Source organism: Perognathus longimembris, chromosome 1 (genome assembly GCF_023159225.1).
Source record: "Perognathus longimembris pacificus isolate PPM17 chromosome 1, ASM2315922v1, whole genome shotgun sequence".
In the NCBI taxonomy this organism is placed as follows: domain Eukaryota; kingdom Metazoa; phylum Chordata; class Mammalia; order Rodentia; family Heteromyidae; genus Perognathus; species Perognathus longimembris.
In genome coordinates, this window is record NC_063161.1 from 90,998,611 (window position 1) to 91,020,625 (window position 22,015).

Below are 22,015 nucleotides of genomic sequence, written 5' to 3' on the forward strand. Positions count from 1 at the left end.
CTCACTGGGCACATTGCTCCTGCTTGTCTTGGGATCCATTCCTTGCAGAGCAAGCTCAGGACCTCTGTGGGGTCATCCACAGAACATTATCTTTCTCTGGGAAGAAAGCCAACCACTTAATATTATTTCTTTTTGTTTACTAGAGCCAAGTAGCCTTTCTTTTGTGTTTGGCTAAGTCAGTCATCTCAGAACTACTTGTTTTTAAAGAAACAGAGCAGTAAAATGTAGCCAAATTTTTATGTGTACCTTTTCTTCTTCCCATTTGCTTCCTCCTCTTCCTCCTCCTCCTCCTTCTCTTTCTTTGCCAATTCTGGGGCTTGAACTCAGGGCCTGGGCACTGTCCCTGGGATTCTTTTGCTTAAGGCACTTGAGCCACAGTGCTACTTCTGGTTTTTTTCTGAGTGGCTTATCAGATAACAATCTCAGGTACTTTCCTGCCCAGGGTGGCTTTGAATTGTGATCCTCATATCTCAGCCACCTCTACCTGGCTTGCTTCCTTCTTTGTAAGCTGTGTCTAGTAGTGGATTTTTCAGGATACTTTTTTTTTTTTCAAATTTTTATTATCAAACTGATGTACATAGAGGTTACAGTTTCATACGTTAGGCACTGGATACATTCCTTGTACGATTTGTTACCTTGTCCCTCATACCCCCCTCTCTCCTCTCCCTTTCCCTCCCCCCCCCCCAGGTGTTCAGTTCATTTACACCAAACAGTTTTGCAAGTATTGCTTTTGTAGTTGTTTTGTCTTTTTTTTACCCTGTGTCTCTCGATTTTGGTATTCCCTTTCAATTTCCTACTTCTAATACCAGTATACACGGTTTCCAATATACTCAGATAAGATTACAGAGATAGTGTAGGTACAACCACTGGAAGGTGATACAAGAACATCATCAATAATAGAAGCTACAGATCAGGATACTTAAGGCATGGAACATCCTGGTTACTTAGTTATGATATGCTTTAAGTACATGGCAAACTATTGAGAATATAATAAGTACCTTGGTACTCATCACTTTGCTTTTGTCAAAAAAAATCCACCTATATTTACTAGTCAGAGTGACTAATATTAGCTGCTATACCAAACAGCTCCTAAATCTCAGTGCTTTAAACCAAGAGAAGTTTATTTCTTGTTCCTCTAACAGCTGTGTGCCTGGTTAGTGAGCTCTGTGCTAAGCAGTGATTCGGGGATCCTGGCTTTATTTATTAACACATCTTCTGCTCATCTTCAACATGCCATACCCCAAGTTATCAAAACAGAGAGGATTTGTTAGTCTAGAAGCAATTTTCCAGCAATAACTCCATGCAATGGTGTGTGAGAAGGATTTATCTTGATGACTTAGGTGTTAGTTTCAGAGTTTTATTGTAAAGGAGTCTGGGGGTGTTGTTTGTTCAACAACACATATGCACACACACTTCGGGGGGTTGAATTTATTTTCATTTTCTTTAAGTATATATACAAAGGGGTTTCAATCCAACATAGCAGTTTGTGAGTACAATGCATCTTGACCAGTGTCACCCCTTTCATCTTTCTCTTCATCTCCTAGGTTTGAACTCTACCTCTACTTCTAATTGAACATTGGGAAAAACTGCTTAATTTCTCTGAGCCTTCTTTATAGAAATACGGATGATGCTTTATTGTTCACTGGGTTTTTTTTGTGTTTTTTTTTTTTTTTTTTTTTTGGCCAGTCCTGGGCCTTGGACTCAGGGCCTGAGCACTGTCCCTGGCTTCCTTTTTGCTCAAGGCTAGCACTCTGTCACTTGAGCCACAGCGCCACTTCTGGCCGTTTTCTGTATATGTGGTGCTGGGGAATCGAACCCAGGGCCTCATGTATACGAGGCAAGCTCTCTCGCCACTAGGCCATATCCCCAGCCCCTGTTCACCGGTTTTTAACTCTTGCAGTGGAGATGGGTATGAGCTAATAGATGTCAAAATACTTTGAAGGCTACCCATTGATTACATAGGAAGCTAAGAAGCTTTAGTCTAGGCTGAGTCTGAGCCCCAATTCCTTGTGTTCTCTCAATAAGAAATGCAAAAGTTTTCAAAATATTTATAAAATTCTTTGCATAATTTGAAGTCCTCTCTTCTTTATTATTTGCCGTTAAGGTTAAGTATTTCCAGCTGACTATTTCCTTGTGGATATGAATTTCCAGCCCTCTTAAAACAGGTTCTCAAAGTGAACCCATTAAATGGGATTGAATTTAACATTGAAGTGATCAAATATACTCAATAAAGTAAAACTGGGCCATGAGAACATTGTAGTGTACCTCTAATAGGCTCATGTTCATTGTGGCTTTCTGGAAAGAGATTGTGATATTTCCCAAATAGTTGTGACTATGGAATTTTTCCTGTGGAGAGACAGGTTGTAGAGATTCTGGGGAATAGCTATATCTAGATACAGATACAGATTTTTTTTTCTTTTTTGTTGGTCATGGGGTGTGAACTTAGGGCCTGGGCACTGTCTATGAGCTTTTTCTGCTCAAGGCTAGGGCTATCCCACTTTGAACCACAGAGTCACTTCTGGTTTTGGGTGGTTAATTGGAGATAAGAGTTTTACATGGACTTTCCTGCCTGGGCTGGCTTTGAACTATGATCCTCAGATCTCAGCCTCCTGAGCAGCTAGGATGAGAGAGGCATGAGCCACTAGCACCTGGCCTGGGGAATGTATTTTAAGACATGTCATTTTCTGTATTTCTCTTTTCCTCTGAATACTCCAAGCTATTCATGTCTCTTTTGGAAGGGGACTCTGGCATCAAACATGATGCCACTTGGAATTTTCAGCTTTGTGTGAACAGGCCCCTGTGCCTGGCACAGTGAGGTTAGCACCCAGATGCTCACAGTGATGGTTGTGATGGCTGAGCTGGAAGTGCCTGCTGAGGCTTAGAGAGATGAATGGCTTTTGTAGTAGGTGCTCGTGATTCCTTCAAAATGTGTAACTCATAAATAACTGATATTCGCAACTACATATTTGCCAGGGTTTTAAATAAATGAAACAACCTTTTCCCAGCTGTAAATGTGGTTTGTGTATGCATGTGTTCCACATGCATGACTTAGGAGCCAAGAACTCCTTTCTGTGCTTCTAGTTACACCTAGTGTTCCTATTCACACCTTTATCTCTCTTGAATATAGCTTTATGGTTTATAAAATGCCTTTGCAAGCTGCTTATTTCAGACTCATAATTCTTTTTTTTTTTTTAATTTTTTTTTATTATCAATTGAACATAAATTTTTTTTTTTACAAGGTGCTGTGCAAAGAGGGTGCATTTACATAGTAGGGCATTGTGTACATTTCTTGTGATATCTTACAACCTGTTTTCCCATCCCTTGTCTAGGTCAGGTAGACCCATATGCAGTATACAATGTATCAAGCACATATACAGTGTTCACAGACTTGGTCTCTACTGTCTCTCCATCTCCCTTTGTTAACAGTCATATATCAGGGAGATCATGCCCCTTTGTTTTCTGTGTTCTAGGCTTGTCTCACTCAACATTATTTGTTCTAGTTCTGACCATTTCCCTGCGAATAACAATATTTCACCATTCCTAATCGCTATGTAGTATTCCATTGTGTATAAGTACCATATTTTTTGGATCCATTCATCTGTGGAGGGGCATCTGGGTTGTTTCCAAATTTTGGCTATTGTGAATTGTGCTGCGATAAACATGGAAGTACAAATGTCCTTTTGATATCTTGGGTTTTGCTGTTTAGGATAGATGCCTAGGAGTGGTATGGCTGGGTCATAGGGTAGGTCTATATTGAGCTTTTTGAGAAACCTCCATACTGTTCTCCAAAGTGGCTGTACTAATTTGCACTCCCACCAACAATGGAGAAGGGTTCCTCTTTCCCCACAGCCCCTCCAGCATTTGTTGTTTCCTGAGTTCAGAGTATAGGCCATTCTAACTGGGGTGAGGTGGTATCTCAGGGTTGTTTTTATTTGCATTTCCTTTACTAGCAGGGATGTTGAGCATTTCCTCATGTGTTTCTTTGCCATTTTTATATCTTCTCTTGTGAAGTCTCTCTTTAGCTCTTTTGCCCATTTCCTAATAGGTTTATTGGGCTTGGAGGGGCTTAGTTTTTTGAGTTCTCTGTAGATGACAGATATCAGGCCTTTGTCTGTTGCTGTGCTGGTAAATATCCTTTCCCATATCGTTGGCTGTCTTTCTATTTTGGTGGCTATGACCTTAGCTGTGCAGAAACTTTTTAATTTGTAGTAGTCCCATTTGTTGAGTCTTTCCCCTATTTGTTGTGCGCCTGGGACTCTATTCAGGAAGTTCCTTCCTGTGCCTATAAGTTCTAGTGTCTTTCCTACTCTGTCCTTCAGTAGTTTCAAGGATTCAGGTCTGATGTTGAGGTCCTTGATCCATTTTGAGTTGATCTTGGTGCATGGTGATAGGCTTGGGTCTACTTTGAGTTTTCTGCATATGGCTGCCCAGTTCTCCCAGCACCAGTAGTTGAAGAGGCTATGTTTATTCCATTGTATGTCTTTAGCTCCTTTGTCGAATATCAGTTGGCTGTAAGAGTGCGGTTTTATTTCTGGGTCTTCAATTCTAATCCACTGGTCTTCCGATCTGTTTTTATACCAATACCATGCTGTTTTTGTTATGATGGCCTTGTAGTAGAGCTTGAAGTCTGGTATGGTGATACCTCCTGCACTATGTTTTTTGCCTAGAATTGCTTTGGCTATTCTAGGTTTTTTGCTGTTCCATATGAATTTATGGATTGGTTTCTCTATTTCAGTGAAGAATGTGGCTGGGATTTTGATAGGTATTGCATTGAATTTGTATAACAATTTGGGCAGTATGGCCATTTTCACTATATTGATTCTGCCTACCCATGAGCATGGGAGGTCTTTCCATCTCCTTGTGTCTTCTTTGATTTCCCTTATTAGATTTTTGTAGTTTTCATTGAATAGGTCCGTCACGTCCTTGGTTAAGTTGATCCCTAGGTACTTTATTCTTTTTTTGGCTACTGTAAATGGAATCGTTTCCATAATTTCCTTTTCTGTTTGTCTATTGCTGGTGTACAGAAAAGCTGCTGACTTTTGTGGATTGATTTTGTATCCTGCTACTTTGCCAAATTGGTTTATTAGATGTAGGAGTTTGGGTACTGAGTTTTTTGGGTCCTTGAGATATAAGATCATGTCGTCTGCGAATAGGGATAACTTGATTTCTTCCTTGCCGATGTGGATCCCTTTGATGTCCTCCTCTTGCCTTATTGCTATGGCTAGGGATTCCAGCACTATGTTGAACAGAAGTGGGGAGAGTGGGCATCCTTGTCTTGTTCCTGTGTTTAGGGGGAATGATTTAAGTTTCTCTCCATTTAATATGATATTAGCAGTTGGTCTGTTGTATATGGCTTTTATTGTTTTGAGGAATGTTCCATCTATTCCTGTTCTCTCCAAAGCTTTTAATAGGTATGGATGTTGTATTTTGTCAAAGGCTTTTTGGGCATCGACTGAGATAACAATGTGATTCTTTATTTTAGTTCTGTTTATGTGGTGAATTACATTGATTGATTTACGGATGTTGAACCATCCTTGTGACTGAGGGATGAAGCCTACTTGGTCATGATGTATGATATTCTTGATCACTTTCTGGATCCTGTTAGCTAATATTTTATTGAGGAGCTTTGCATCTGTGTTCATTAGTGATATTGGTCTGTAGTTCTCTTTTTTTGTTGGATCTTTGCCTGGTTTGGGGATGAGTATGATATTAGCTTCGTAGAATGAGTTCGGGATTTTTCCCTCCGTTTCTATTTCGCGGAAGAGTTTGAGGAGTATTGGAATTAGCTCCTCACTAAAGGTTTTGTAGAATTCATTGGTGAATCCATCTGGGCCTGGGCTTTTCTTAGTAGGGAGGTTCTTGATTACCTCCTGTATCTCACCGTAAGTTATTGGTTTATTTAGTTGATTTATTTCTTCTTGGTTCAGTTTGGGCAGTTTGTACTTCTCTAAGAATTGATCCATTTCTGTAAAATTATTGTTTTTTGTTGAGTAGAGGTTTTGGAAATAGCTCCTTATGATTGTTTGAATATCGTGTGTATTTGTTGTAATTTTTCCTGTGGAGTCCCTGATTTTACGAATATGAGTCTCTTCTCTTCTTTTTTTTGTGAGTCTTGCAAGGGGTCTGTCAATTTTGTTTATTTTCTCAAAGAACCAGCTTTTAGTCTTATTTATTTGTTGAATGGTCTTTCTATTTTCAATCAGATTTATCTCTTCTTTAATCTTTGTAATCTCTCCCCTCCTAGTCATTTTAGATTCTGTCATTTCTTGTTTCTCCAGTTGTTTTAGTTTCATCGTGAGGGTATTCACCTGCTCTGCTTCCATTCTTTTAATGTGGGTACTGAGTGCAATGATCTTGCCCCTCAGTACTGCCTTAGCTGTGTCCCATAGGTTTCTTTGTGATGTGTTTTCTTTGTCATTGTGGCTTATGAATTCGTTGATTTCATCTTTAATTTGATCTGTGGCCCAAGTGTTGGATAGCAGCGTGGGGTTTAGCCTCCAAGAGTGTGTATAGGCTCTGTGGTATCCTTTGTTGTTGAGGGTTACCTTTAATCCACTGTGATCAGATATAATACATGGGATGATGTCAATTCTTTTGTATTTGCTGAGGTTCTTTGTGTGGGCTATGACGTGGTCTATTTTGGAATATGATCCATGGGCTGCTGAAAAGAAGGTGTATTGGGTCTCTGTAGGGTGGAAGGTTCTATATAGGTCTGTTAGATCCATTTGGGCAATGGTGTTATTTAGGTCCTCAGCTCCCTTACTAATCCTCTGGGTGTTGGATCTGTCTCTTGGAGAGAGAGGAGTATTAAAGTCACCCACTATGATTGTGTTTGCATCTATCTTGCTCTGTAATTCTGTGAGAATTTGCTTGACATATGTCGGGCCTCTTTTGTTCGGTGAGTATACATTTATCACCGTGATGTCTTGATTCTGGATTTTTCCTTGTATCAATATGTAGTGTCCTTCTTTGTCTTTTTGAGTGGACTTTAAAGAGAAATCCAGCTTGTCTGAGATCAGGATGGCTACACCTGCCGTTTTGGTGGGTGCATTTGCTTGGTAGATCTTGCTCCATCCTTTCATTCGAAGCCTGTTTTTGTCCCTTGCTGTAAGGTGGGTCTCTTGTAGACAACAGATGTCAACTTTTTGCTTGCGGATCCATTCTGCCAGTCTGCTCCTCTTGATCGGGGAGTTTAAGCCATTTATATTTAAAGAGATCAAGGATAAGGGTGTTTTTTCTCCTTCCATTTTCTTGTTGGGCTGTTTTTTCCTGTTTTTTTTTTTTTTTTTTTTCTTCTTGTCTTTAGTGAGCTTGTGTTTCTGCTGGACTTTGGCTATTGAAGTTTCTTTCTGAATCTGTCTGTGTGTCTTTTACGATCTCTGTTGGGTGGGCTTCCCCTCTTAATATTCGCTGTAGGGCTGGTTTTTTATTCACATACTCCTTTAGCTCCTCTTTGGTGTGGAAAGATCTGGTTCTCCCTTCGAATGTGAACTCCAGTTTCGCTGGATATTTGATCCGAGGTTGTAAATTGTTATTCTGAAGTACTTGGATGGTGTTCTTCCACTCACTTCGAGCTTGGTAAGTTTGTGTGGATAAGTCGGATGTTATTCGAATCCTCTTCCCATTGAAAAAAGTTTCCTTCTTCGCTTTGGCTGAATTCAGAATTTGCTCTTTAATCTTGAGGTCTGTAGTCTTGAATATTATGTGCCTTGGGGTGGTTTTCCTGGGGTCTGGCCTGCCAGGTGTCCTATAGGCTTCGGTTACCTGGATGGGGTCCCCTGTGAGATTGGGGAAGTTTTCTGCAATAACTTTATTGAGAACATGATTAAGCCCTCTGCTCTGATATTCGGCTCCTTCTTCTATTCCAATTATGCGCAGATTATATCTCTTGTCTTTGTCCATTAGTTCCTGGAGTAATCTTCCCTGAAGCTTCACCTTTTCTTGGAGTGTGGTCATTTTCTGGTTGTTGTCAGCTGCTTCATCGTCCAGGCGAGAGATTCTGGATTCCATATGGTCCACTCTTTGTGTTATGGTTTCAATTGCGGAGTTTATGGATGTCAGAGAGCTATTCATGGTTGTCATATCAGCTCTGATCGTGGAAATTTCTTCCTTTAAAGAGTTGTATTTTAAATCTATTTTTTCATGCATTTCAATTCTCAGGGTGTGGAGATTTTCTTTAAAGGCGGCTTGCATTGTATCCATTTTTGCTTCCATTTCTTTAAACGAGGCTTGCATTGTATCCAGTTTTGCTTCCATTTCTTTCTTGGCTTCCTGGGTGTCCTTCCAGATTTCCACTCTAAACTCCTGGAATTGTTTTCTGATTTCATTTCTGACAGTTTCGATCATTCCTGTTAACATGTCCTCATTTGCTTTTTTATTCTCCATCTCCTCTCCAGTCGTGCTGCTTTTTGGAGCTGGCGAGTTGGCTTGTCCTTTGATGAACTGAGTTATGTTTCTTTGTGATTTGCGCATCTGGAAGTCTGTGTAGATCTTCCCTCCCTTCTGTGTAGGCGTGTCTGCGTCAGCAGGTGCTGTCGCTGTGGCCCCGCCCACCAGTGCAGGGCACGCCTATCAGAGCGGGCGCTTTCGCCGGGGCCCCGCCCTCCTGTGCACTGTGAGTCCCCTACAACAGGCACTTAAGTGGGGTCTGCCTCCCAGAGCGAGCCCTGGGTTGTTGGGTTGTGCTTGTGCCCTCCCGCGAGTCCGTTGGGGGGGGGGAGGCAGTATGTGTGGGGCCCAGTGGGATCGACTGTCCGGGTGTGGCTTGGCACTCTCAGACCTCGCCTCCGCTTCGAGGAGGGGGAACGAGATCAGGCTCAGGTGACCCTGCTGGGCTGGTATTGCCCACCAGCGCCTGTGATTTTAGTTGTAAGAGTCCGCAAGGTCTAGGCGCCTCGGGTGGGGCTTGCCCTGCCGGCCGTCCCCGGCCCCTGTTGGGAAGGGGACGGGGCCGGTTCTGCCAGTTCAGGAACCTTTGGGGGCTTGGGGCTGTTCCGCCCTTCCCCTGCTAGACTGGCTTCCCAGCGCCTGATGGGAGCTTCCCGCCTGATTTGGGGGACCTTTGTTCCCACGGGAGTGGGGAGGGGGAGGGAGGGAGCTATAGCTTCTTTGTCGGGCTTGGGTCTCCCGTTGGGGGAAGGGATTATGGGGGACTCACTTTTGCTGCTTTGTGTGCGTGTCCCGCACCGCCGTTGGCCCTTCAGGGGTTGGCGAAGTGTCGTGGTGGCTCCCCCGTTCCCTCTTTCTGCCGCGCTGGGTTCCCTTGTCCGAATCCGGTGTGGACCCGAACTTCTCGTCGCTGCTGGGTGTGTCTTGGTCCGCACCCTGCTTTGTGTCCGTGGGGTCTCCCGCTATATGGATTCTGCGCTCCTGGCAACCTGTCTGCCGATCGCCGGGTTTCCCTTTCCCAGCCTGACCCTGTTTGGGCCAGGGCCGGCTGGTGGGGGGAGGGTGCCCCGATTAATCTCCGGCTCCGTGTAGGTTTTCGGTTCTTCTTTTTTGCTCCTTTTTGTTTTCCTGCGTTTCTCCACTGCTTCTGGATGCTGGTTTTGCTGGGTTCTTGGTGGAGTGTTGGGTGTTGGAGTTCCCAGCTCGCTATTCAGTTGGTGCGAGTCGGGGTGCCTCCCTATTGTTTCGGCGCCATCTTTCTCCTCCTCATAATTCTTATTTAACAGATAAGGAAGAGGAGATATGGAAATGTTAATTGACTGGTTTAAATAACCTCAATTATTTAACTTTTTAAAAAAATTAAAATAACATAGATACATGATCTTATAAGACAAAGTGCCAGGCCCTGGTGACTTACACCTGTAATGCTAGCTACTCAGGAGGCTGAGATCTGAGGACCATGGTTCGAAGCCAGCCCAGGCAGGAAAGTCTGTGAGACTCTTTATCACTCATGAACCACTAAAACACCTGAAGTGATGCTCTAGCTCAAGTGGTAGAGTACCATCCTTGAGCAAAAGAGCTCAGGGACAGTGCCCAGGCTCCGAATTCAAGACCCATGACCAAACAAACAAAAACCCATAAAATGAAAATGACAAAAGAACAGTTTGACTGGTCTCTGATTTGCAACAGAAATTACCACTTTTAAAGTTTAAGCAATTTCTTATTTTTTCTTTTTACTTTCATGTACTGCTGGCAATCAAACCCAGGGCCTGTGTATTCTAGGCAAGTCCTCTACCACTAAGCCAAATCTGCAGCCCTAGCTATTTCTTTTGTTAGTAATCGCCATCTTTTAAGCTTTAATCTGTATTCTTATTTACTTCCTATTATAGAAACAATTTTATAACCTTTTCACAATGTGGATGAACACACACACTCACAAACACTGTGACTCCTTACATAATTATATAACCATTTGCAATAAAATCATTCAGCAGTGTTATAGTTGTATAAATATTACTGGTAGACCAATGTTTATACTGTGATTGCATTCTCTTTTGAACAGATTTAAATTTTCCTGAAGAACATTGTTTTATCTTCCAATTAGTTAATTCCTAAACTTTCAGACTAAATTATAAAATTTATTTTAGTGTGATAAGGCAAACACTATCTTCTATAAATTCCTTTTTTTCTCTCTTGGATACATTTTTACTTCAAGCCATTCATCCACTTGCTCCAAGATTATTCTTTTAGTCTACTGAAACCTTTAACCATGAGACTTTCTTGTGTTTCTTTCCTTGTGTTCTACTTTTCCTTGTTTCTGGTTCATCTCATGTTTACCTGAAGAACATCCTGCAGTTGTTTCCTAAGATGAGGAACTGGGGAGAAAATGTTTTTAAGTACCATTATTCTATCCATATACTAGATCAATATCTCAATATTGAATTCTGGGTTGAAAGTCATTTCCATCCTTATTTTCAAGGCATTAATTTAGTGGGTTTTTTTAGCCTGGATGTTTTTAGAATCTAATGCCATTCTGATTTTCATTTTTTCCTAAAGGATTTAGTATTTTCTTTTTATTGCTGTTTCATTGAAGTACATATTTGCGTGTGTGCATGTGTACATGCATGTGTGTCTGTGTGCATATGTGTGTATGTGTACTGGGGCTTGAACTGGGGGCCACAAGCTTTCCCTGAGATTTTTCCGTTTTGTTTTTTTTTCCACTCATAGCGAGTGCTTTACCACTGGGGCCACAGCTCTACTTGTAACTTTTTAATTGTAACTAGTTAATTGGAGATAAGTGTCTTGCTTTGGGCCAAACAGTGATCATTAGATACCAGCCTTCTGACTAGCTGGGATTATCCATATGAGCCACTAGTGCTTGGCTTTCTGTTTCTTTTGCTGGGTCCTCCAGAGCTCTTAGTTCTGAATATTCATGACCTTCAGTCCTGGGAACTTAGTTAAAAATCTCTCTAATTTTCCTCTCCTTGCTTTCTGAACTCCCTCAGGCCGATAGACTCGGATTAGACTGCCAGACTAGGCAGGTGCCAGACCACCTGGATGCTTATCCAGTTTGCTGAAGGAACAAACTCCATTTGAGATGCCAAGAAAAAGTGGGAGAATAGAAAGCAGATACAGGGAAGTGAATTCTAAACACTTAGCAGAGACATGTCACTTGTCTGCCTCTGCTTTCCATTTCCCCACATTTCCTACCCAACATCATCAACGCACTTTGTGGGTTGGGCTTTACGGGGCCTGCCTCATCAGGCAAGTGTACATGGCTCTGAGATAATCTTATGGCGATGGAGGTGAATGGGCCAAGGTCACCAGGTTTAAGAGGAAGCATGGCCCAGATTCTTCCCATGCTTCCTTAAAACCAGTGTTCTTCATTTACACCCTACATGTTTCTTCCCCCAACATGGGCTCTGCACACACTTTAGGCTTCTGAGTGTGAATTACTTGTCAGACTTGCACATTCTACATCACAGGTTCACACCAACCAAAGGTTGAAAATAGTGGAGAAAGAATAATTGCATCTGTACCGAGCATGTCCAGATGTTTTTTTGTCATTATCCCCTAAATAATAAAATATAACAGCTGTTTCCCTGGCATTTGCATTGTTAGATATTATAAATAATGTAGAAATTATTTAACTATGTAAGAGGATATAGGTTATAGGCCAATACATAAATATCTTATGTAAGAGATTTCATATAGATTAGATAAAAGTATAAAAGTCTCTTATTTTGTATGAGATTGAGCATCTGTGGATTTTGTTCTCTTGAGACCGCCCCTGGAAGCAATTCCCCACATATACCGGATGCTGGGAGATGACTAGGTTCTACTTTTGTTTATCCAAAAGACAGCAATGAACCAGCTGCTCCACTGTGCTGTGTGGATTAACTGGAGATGAACAAGCCATCACTTCCTGCTCTCTGGCAGCATCTCCTCATGCACTAGAGAGATGGCAAGGCTGTTTTCCAGTGTTCTGATACTCCGTGCAGTTGTGTTGCTGTCATTTTGCCCTGTCAGTGTTATAGGAAGTTTTAAAATGGAGACATTTGTCTAGGCAGTTGAATGTAAGGAACAGGTTCTTTGGTTGCTCAATCGTTCTCCCTTGTTTAAGCCCTTTTAAGCCAAGTTACTGTTACTTGGTTTCTCATTTCCCAGATATATTAGCTTTGAGTTAGCACCTCTCTCTCCCTCCCTCCCTCCCCCCTTATTTCTATATTCTATCCATACCAAGCCAATTTAGTTCTTGAGGGTCTAAGCTGGAGGGCCCCCCTTGGGCTTGAGCCTGCCATGACCCAGTCCTGAGCTGAGGATTTTAAGGGACTAAAAGAACTTGCCCTCCTGGATACCTTCCCATCTCTGATGCCCAGAGCTCCTAAGTCCCCTTCCCAACAGTTCCAGTGGTTCATTTGGTCCTCTAGAGTAAAATATGTACTCCCAGGCCCCAGAGCTTATGCAGGGGCTTGAGAAGGTGTGCCCTGAAATTCTGTGCTCTTGATGCTTGCTTGAGTTTGCTTGAACATGGCCCTGTGAAGAAGCCCAGGAAAGAATGCAGAGGAATGGTGGGAGTTAGAGAAGGGAGGGAGGGAGGGAGGGAGGGAGGGAGGGAGGGAGGGAGGGAGGGAGGGAGGGAGGGAGGGAGGGAGGGAAAAGAGAAAGGAAGAAAGGGCTCAGGGCTCCAATCAACTCCCTGCTCCTACATCCTAATTCCCTCTGCTCTCTCCAGTATTTTACTGAAGAACTAGGGTCTGAGCTGCAAATCTCCAGGAGAAACTTTAGTGGTTATAAGAGAAATACTGAAGGACAAGTGTTGTTCATTTTGCTTCAGTATTGTAAAGACTAACATCCACCCAACCCTTTCCAAATGCTGATCCAGTGACCAGGTTTTCTTAATGAGAGCAGCATATTCTGTTTAACCGTTATCAAAAAGCCAAGTCTGTGAGTATTATCAGGGGAGCACATTCCTTTGCACAGCCATGTTGCAGAACACATTGGAAGCAGTAATGAGTTTCCCAAGGCGGACCCTGTATTCATTGGGCTTCTCAGTATTGGGGTGTAACTTTCCATGGCTGAGGCATGTAGGTGAGTTGTCTCACCCTTGCCTCTAGGCTATATCCAAAATGAACAGCTGTGGGATGAACATCACCTGCCTTTTCAGGATGGCATTCGTGGCCATGATTCTTAAACTTGGGTATGCTCCACTACAGTTTTTTGCCTTCTACCTACTGAACAATGATTTCCCTATTCTGCATTATGATTGTGACATTCTGAGTGGGGTGGGTTTGCTTATTTTGAACATCTCACCTAGATGAGATCTTATTCACATGCAGCTGTTTGTGGTTGCATTCTTTTACCCAGCATAATATGTTTAAGGGTTGTCCATGCTGCAGCTTTATCTTTCTATTTCCAGATCAGATTCCATTGTATGGCTCGGCCACATTGTTTATTCAGCAGATGACAGATTGCTCTCACTTTGGGCTATTATGAATAATGCTGTGATAAAAGTTGATGAGGAGGTTTTTATGTAGACATTTGTCTTCAGTCCCCCTGGGTATATGACTAGGAATGGCTTGAGCATATGGAAACTATGGCTTAACTAGGAAAGGGAATGCCAAATGACTCTACAAAGTGATCACAGTTTCATCAATTCACCTGCATACATGGGTAATAATTTCTCCATAGGTCCTTGTCAGTGCTTATTGGTATCCATATTTTTGGTCATAACTGTCTTAGTGGGTATAAATAGTACCTCTTCCTACCTTTGGGTTGCATTTCCTTCATATCTAATGACATTTTTGCAAATGTTTATCAGTCACTTGTGTAATATCTTTCCAGAGATATTAGTTTCAAGTGTCTTTTGTTCACTTCTAAATTGCATTAGTATCCTTTTATTGTAGAGTTTTGAGGCTTCTTTGCTCTGAAAAGGAACCTTTATCAGATATGTGACTTATAAACACTGGCCTCTTGGCTAGGGTTGTCTGTTTACATTTTTAATAGTATCCATTGTAACATAAGCATTTTTACTGTTTATGCCATCCAACTTACCTATTGTCTTCTTTGTTTCCCACCCCCATCTTATCTCTAGATCTATTGGAAGAGGTCATCGAGATGTGGTCTATGTTTCTCCTATGAATTCTACAGTTTTAGCTATTTCATTTATGCAGCCGATAAGTTTAGAGTCCAGTTTTATATATTATGCCAGATAGGATTGGATTTTATCCATCTGCATGCGAATATCAGATGTTCCAGTCTAATTTGTTGAATACACTGTCTGAAGTTACTTTTCCCATTGAGTTGTCTTGGCAAGAAATAATCAGTGGACTATAATTGCAGTGGCCTATTTGTGGACTGTCTGCTCCATACATGTATATGGCTATCTTGATGGGTTATAGTTTGGTGGCAAGTTTGAGACAAGGAAGTGCATCTTCTCATTTTTCCTCCTTTTTCTAAGATTATTTTGGCCAATCTGGGTTTATTATATTTCTAGGTGAATTTTAGGATGAGCTTGTCAGTTTATGCCAAGAAAACCAGCTGACATTTTGATTGGATTTATTGACTATGTCCATCAGTTTGGGGAATATCACCATCTTAACAATATTACATCTTCCAACTGACACATGTGAGATATTTTTCTGTTCACTTACACCTTCTAATTTCTTCCAACAATCTTTTGTAGTTTTTAGTGAATAAGCCTTTCATTTGTTTTGTTAAATTTACCACAGGCGCACAGCAGGTTAATCAGCACAAAGCCATGAGAAGGAAACGGAGGAATTCTGAATGACTACCCCTCTGAGAGGGTCCTTATTCCCAGGCAGTGTTCCCATGCAATCCTCCCTGAGGTTCCACTCCAGATTGGAGAGTTTTGCTACTTTGTTTCACAGCTTTTCTTTCACTTTCAAATAAGCTTACTCTGTTTACCTTAAAACAACAACAAAGACATAGCATGTGCTATACCAACTGCAAAGATAATTTCTCCTCACTCGTGCCTTACTGGAGCAAATGACTTTGGGGATTGATTTTCCAGCCTCCCTTGTGTAGCCTATTGACCCTCCCACACCTACTTCCCTATCCCTACTGGCCAACTGTCCCTGCTCAGTTTGCTCTGCCTCCAAGATTTCCATTGTCTCATAAGGATGGCATTGGTATTCCTATCAATCTCCCGGTGTAGCTTAATGTTCACATCTTCTCCTCCTTCCTTGCCCCTCAGTCTAGTCTCCCATGGGTGCTGTTTGTTTCTGTGTGAAACAGGCTCTCATTTCTATTCCTTGAAAATGATGTTCCACTCACCCTGGAGCCTAGCTGTTAAGGGTCACTCCTGCGTACTTGATTATTTAATATTGTTGCAAGACAGTCTTCAAGCATAGTTCGGATTCCATCACTTCCTTCCCTGTACAACTCCTCCTCCTCCTCCTCCTCCTCCTCCTCCTCCTCCTCCTCCTCCTCCTCCTCCTCCTCCTCCTCCTCCTCCTCCTCCTCCTCCTCCTCCTCCTCCTCCTCCTCCTCCTCCTCCTCCTCCCCTCCCCCCCTCCCCCTTCTTCTCTTTTTCTTCTTAATTATATCTTTGTATTGCAAAGAAGTCTGGGGTCCTTGGGTAGGCAGGCCAGGCTGCGGGCTCTGGGGATGTCTGGGCAAATGGAGCCCAGCTGTGCTCACCCACCTGCACCACAGGGCAGCAATGGTTCTATCTTACTGGTAGAATTCAGCACAAATACCACTGCATGAAAAGTTTTCCATGAATTGGCACCAGGGTTTCTTTTTCATCTCATCTCTTGCTGAGGAGGCAGGCCTCAATACCTTCCATTATTGTCCCTTTGCTTTCATACTCCCAAGTCTTCGTTTAGCCTGTCCTGAGTCTTTCATGCCTTTCCATTTGAGCATTCATTCATGGTGCTCTCACAAGTCAGCATAAGGCAACTTTGAAACCTTTTCTGCTCTCTACAAGTTGCCATAGTTTCTTATACTTTTGGAAGCCTTGCAGCATTTTAGCCATAGTTTGTGTTTGTGAATGTGTGAGTATTACAGTTTCCAGTTAGCTCTTTGGAAGCAAGTGGATGTTGACTAAGTGCCATTTGAGTAGATTTTATTATCTGTGGCTTCACATTCTTTCCTCTCCATGCTTTCTAGTTGCAGCCATTGAGTCACCTGGCCAGGCACTTCTCTGCCTAGTAGGACTTGGTGTCAGCTTTTTTCTTTTGCATACCTGATATAGCATTCCCTCGAATGAATAATCAGATTCACATTACTAAATCCCATGAGCCTCTGTTCTTCTACCTCATCCCACTCCATAATCGGGCTCATTGACAACCCTGGGCACCCTGTGTTCGTCCTCCACCTCCCAGATGCCCCAGCAATACTTTGTAGTCCTCTGAAATGGAAATGTTTCTTCTTTGAGCTTATTCTGAATTTTTCCTTGTCCTCCCTGTCCAGCTTGCTCTGTGTGGCTCCCAGAGCCCCTGAACACATCATTACACTTGCACTTGCTGACACAATCATGTATGTTGGTGGTCTCTCCTACAGCCTTGAGCTCCCTGGAAAGTGGAGACTTTTTTTAACTTATTTTTTGTTTATATTTTTTATTATTTTTAAAATAATAATTATTTATTGTCAAAGTTATGTACAGAGGGGTTACAGTTTCATACGTTAGGCCATGGGTACATTTCTTGCAGTTTGTTACCTCCTCCCTCATTCCCCCTCCCCCTCCCCTTTTCCCTCTCCCCCCCATGAGTTGTTCAGTTGGTTGTACCAAATGGTTTTGCAAGTATTGTTTTTTGGAGTTGTTTATCTTTCTATCCTTTGTCTCTTGATTTTGATATTCCCTTTCACTTCCCTAGTTCTAATACCAGTATATCCAGGGTACTCAGGTGAGATACAGTGATAGTGTGGGACAACCATAGGAAGGGGATACAAGAGGATCATCAAGAAAAGAAGCTACAGTTTGACATGGCATTTTGCAAGTAATTACAACAGTGCCTTTCCATCTTTCTAACATCTGCATCTAGTCTTCTCATAGGTATTCAGTACATGTTTGAATACATTCGCAGATGCTAGAAACTGATGAGTGAACCACAGCCAGTTGGGCCAACACTGGCTCTTGCCAGCTTCCTGCTCCTAAGGAAAAAAAAAAATGCTGCAGCCTTGTCTGCCACAGAGCTTTTTGCGTGATGTAATGTATAGCCCTCCTTCTGGGACGCCCTCTACCTTCCTGATTACACGCTGGAACAGTTTTCTGACACTCCCTGATGATTCCAAACTTCTGGGAGGTGATGGTTGCCCCTCCAACTGACTAACCTAATCATCTTTAAATGGACTCTACTTTCCTTTGTTGTTTTGTCTTTCCTTGTACAGAGCACAAAATGAAACTTTAACATGTGCTTGTAAACAATTGGTCTTTGAAGTCTTTTCAGACTAATCAGTTCATTTTAAGACCTCCCTATTTGCCAAGGACGGACACACACACACACACACACACACACCACACCCCCCCAATATTCATTCCTTCTGTTTACCTCACCTTGTCATTCCAGTCTGCTAAGAGCAGAAGAATGACTGACAGTTCATGTGAGAGAAGGGAGGGGACACACAGGCTGTATGGGGTGGAGCCTGCATGTGGTTGTCTGTAAGAGAGAAGATGTTGGAGCAAAGCACCAGGGGAGACGATGAAGTGGACCAACTGGCAGAGCACAGATGATGCAGTACCTGATCTGTATATACTTGCTATGTAACATAGATTTGATGCATACTCTAAGAGAAAAAAGTGGCCTTAACCAAAATCCTCTGAAATGCAGATCAGTGTACTGCATGTGGTAAGAACTTTTAAACAAATAGCATTTTAAAATTTATTTAGGAGAGGATATGCTGCAAATGCAAACAGATGTTAAATATCACTGGCTTAGCACCACCATGATTTATATCTTGCTCATATTTCATGCCCACATCAGGGTCATGGGGGCTCTGCTTCACACGGCTGTCAACCGGGATCCAGGATAACAGATGAACAAATAAAAACCAGAACTTAAAGCTAGTATCCCTTCATTAAGGAACACTAGCACCTGTGGCTCATGTCTATAATCCTATCTACTCACCAGGCTGAGAATTGAGGATCACCATTTGGAGCCAGCCAATTAACCAGCAAAATGCTAGGCTGGAAGTATAATGTAAGTGATAGAATGCCATTCATGAGTAAATATAGCTGAGTGAGTGCATGAGTAAATATAGCTGAGTGAGTGCATGAGGCCCTGAGTTTAAGCCCAGTACACACACACATGCACATGCACATGCACACGCACATGTGTGCCTAAAAAGAAATGCCCTTGGCTGGGAGTGTAACTCAGTGGAAGAGCACTTGTCTAGCATATGGAAGGTATTGGCTTTCATCCTTAGCACATGCATATGTACACATACACCCTTGTATCTGTACACATCTACTTGCATACATACTAAAGGAAATTCCTTAGGCTCAAATTTAGGTTTACTAAACAACACTAATGAAAGACTCAGCATTCCAGTAAATGCAGTTATGTAGATAATGGTACAAAGACATTACACTTACATGTTTAGTTTTATTTCCTCACAACTATAAAACTGCTATAGGGCAGAGAATGTGGTTTCGTGCTAGAGTGCTTGCCTAGCATGCATGAGGCCTTGGGTTCAATTCCTCAGTACCACATAATAAATAAAATAGAATAAAAATGTAGGACTTCGGGCTGGGGATATAGCCTAGTGGCAAGAGTGCCTGCCTCGGATACACGAGGCCCTAGGTTCGATTCCCCAGCACCACATATATAGAAAACGGCCAGAAGCGGCGCTGTGGCTCAAGTGGCAGAGTGCTAGCCTTGAGCGGGAAGAAGCCAGGGACAGTGCTCAGGCCCGGAGTCCAAGGCCCAGGACTGGCCAAAAAAAACAAAAAAAACAAAACAAAACAGAAATGTTTGGCTGCTGTTAAAAAATGAAAGGTGAGGGGGCTGGGGATATGGCCTAGTGGCAAGAGAGCTTGCCTTGTATGCATGAGGCCCTGGGTTCAATTCCTCCTCACCACATATATAGAAAATGGCCAGAAGTGGCGCTGTGGCTCAACTGGCAGAGTGCTAGCCTTGAGCAAAAGGAAGCCAGGGACAGTGCTCAGGCCATGAGTCCAAGGCCCAGGACTGGCCAAAAAAAAAAAAAAAAAAAAAAGAAAAGAAAGGTGAAAGATAAAGGCACATTTCTTAGGTTTAATCCCCTAGGCCTTGGTCCTGCCTTGTGCTTCACAGACAGATTTCCTAAAGCAAAGGTTAGCATCGGCCTCAGAACTGACCAGTGTACACAGAAAACAGCCTTTGAATAAAGGTGATGCCTACTGCTTGCAAGCTATTTGCATGAGCAATCCTGGGTCTTGGGTGTGTTGAGTGGAGAGTTCATCATGGCCTTGCCTAATTGGTGCCAGCTGTTGAGAGATGGGCCTTTGTTGTACTGATTACGACAAGGAAGTCCCCCAGGGAGATTGCTTCCATGGAGTACATGGGGTATTTTGATGGGCGTGAGAGTTTGCAGATTCCCACATTCGATGGTCATTTTTCTGTAGAAATGACCAACTGTGCATTTATGGTCTTGGTGATCCAGACTCCCCTGTCCCCATGTGTCCAGCCAGGCTGGGAAATATCCAGGAGAGCCATGGGTGTGCCCGAGGCCCAAGTCACCCCTGAGGATCTTAGGAAAGATTTCAGGTGGGCTCATCTCCACGATCGGCCATCGACTGCTGAGGTCTGGAGCCCAGCATGTGGCCAAGGGCCACGGATCTGGCCAAGGAACTTGGCTTCTATGGGATCTCAGAACCTGGGAGAGGTGTTTTTTGTTTTTTTTCTTGCCAGTCCTGGGCCTTGGACTCAGGGCCTGAGCACTGTCCCTGGCTTCTTTGCTAAAGGCTAGCACTCTGCTACTTGAGCCACAGCGCCACTTCTGGCCGTTTTCTATATATGTGGTGCTGGGGAATCGAACCCAGGGCTTCATGTATATGAGGCAAGCACTCTTGCCACTAGGCCATATTCCCAGCCACCTGGGGGAGTTTTTAAGATGCCAGTTTGTGTTTTTTTTTCATGGATCCTAAAAGTTCAAGGGAACAGGAGGGTCTTTAGAAACTGTCTAATCTAGTTTGGGAGAATAGGAAAAAAAAAAAAAAAAAGCAAAGCCAGAGAGCAGTTTTATCCAGCCATTTCAAGAGGGGGCTGAAAAGTAGCTGCTCTTGCGAGAGCCACCCACTGTCACTGTAGGAGGCTTCCTCCATGAGGCAAACTCCAGCAGCCAGCCCCAAACCCAGTGGGATGCATACACAAAAGGGGACCCCTATCCCAGAGCATAGCACAGCAGTTAAGTCTGAGCCAGGCTCTGGGAACAAGAGCTGCACGGGAAACCAGTGAACACCTGAGAGAAGTATCATGTTTCTGGTGGTTATAGAAGAGGAGCTTAAAGCATAGGACTATACATTCACATTCCGAAGATCTTACCTTAATAGGCCAGGCAAATGGTCACATGATTTAACACCAATCACACATTTCCTTAAACCCCCCCACCCACGCATGGCAGTTTCTTCAAAACAAAAACACCAAAAATCAGAAAGCATCTACCACTTTTCACGTGTCCCCAAGCCCGATTGCGGGTCTCTCCTTGCAGCGCAGTCGTGGGAGCAGAGTCCGAGTAGCGAGACCGCGAGAGTCATGGCTGGACAAGCATTTAGGAAGTTTCTCCCTTTGTTTGACCAAGTGTTGGTCGAAAGGAGTGCAGCTGAAACTGTAACCAAAGGAGGCATTATGCTTCCAGAAAAGTCTCAAGGAAAAGTATTGCAAGCCACAGTAGTGGCCGTGGAATCGGGCTCTAAAGGAAAGGGTGGAGAGATTCAGCCAGTTAGTGTGAAAGTGGGTGATAAAGTTCTTCTTCCAGAATATGGAGGCACCAAAGTAGTTCTAGATGGCAAGGATTATTTCTTATTTAGAGATGGTGACATTCTTGGGAAGTGTGTCGAGTGAATGCATCACTGAAATGGCATCATGTGAAGCTGCCCATTCCATGGAAGTCTGAGATCTTTCATCATGTAAATAATTTCCGTATCACCCTTTTATAATAAACTGCTGATAACTGAAGTAATGATATCCATTCTCTCTAAAATTTAATTTCACTGTTCTGGTATAAACATTTCCAAATAAAACATGTAAATGAAAAAAAAAAATGAAAGCATCTACCAGTCCACTTTGCATTACTGTAACACAATGCTTGAGGCAGGCTAACTTGAGAAAGACATTCCTTTAGTTCATAGGTGGTTGAGGGGTGAGATGCCTGCATTGGTTTAAGCTCTGGTGAGGGTTCTGTTGGTTCCAAAGCTTCTCAAGATTATGCAGATTATGAGGCCACAGGTCTGGACTGGGCCCCAGACATTCTGTGTTTACAGTTGGATACAGACTGAACTCTCACTGTGAACAGCAAAGCTTCTACCACAGTCCCTGCAGATACACAGCCTACCCTGCTGGGACACCCCTCCCCCCACACCCAGACAGCACAGGATATGCCAGAAAAGACTTTCTCCTCATTGACTCCCTGGGGAAGGCTGGGTATTCGCTTACTGCAGTTCATGGAAGTGTGTTTTTTTGAT

The 22,015-nt window shown here is 42.9% G+C and overlaps 2 protein-coding genes across 6 annotated transcripts in view; both read left to right on the forward strand.

Annotated features, from left to right (window-relative positions):
- The window catches only part of Gna14 (G protein subunit alpha 14), a 165,857-nt gene that overhangs the window by 120,754 nt on the left and 23,088 nt on the right, over positions 1-22,015 (forward strand). The window lies entirely within an intron of this gene.
- On the forward strand, positions 4,555-21,395 carry LOC125340486 (10 kDa heat shock protein, mitochondrial-like). 4 transcript variants are annotated; one of them, XM_048332115.1, is made up of 3 exons: positions 4,555-4,568; positions 20,496-20,499; positions 21,071-21,395. In XM_048332115.1, the coding sequence occupies exon 3, from the start codon at positions 21,087-21,089 to the stop codon at positions 21,393-21,395; it is 309 nt and encodes a 102-aa protein (XP_048188072.1). In that variant the 5' UTR covers positions 4,555-4,568; positions 20,496-20,499; positions 21,071-21,086. The 4 variants fall into 4 exon arrangements, with proteins under 4 accessions (XP_048188072.1, XP_048188079.1, XP_048188099.1 ...); XM_048332122.1 differs by lacking the exon at positions 20,496-20,499 and having other exon boundaries at positions 4,561-4,568; positions 21,068-21,395; XM_048332142.1 differs by lacking the exon at positions 20,496-20,499 and having other exon boundaries at positions 4,561-4,568; positions 21,083-21,395.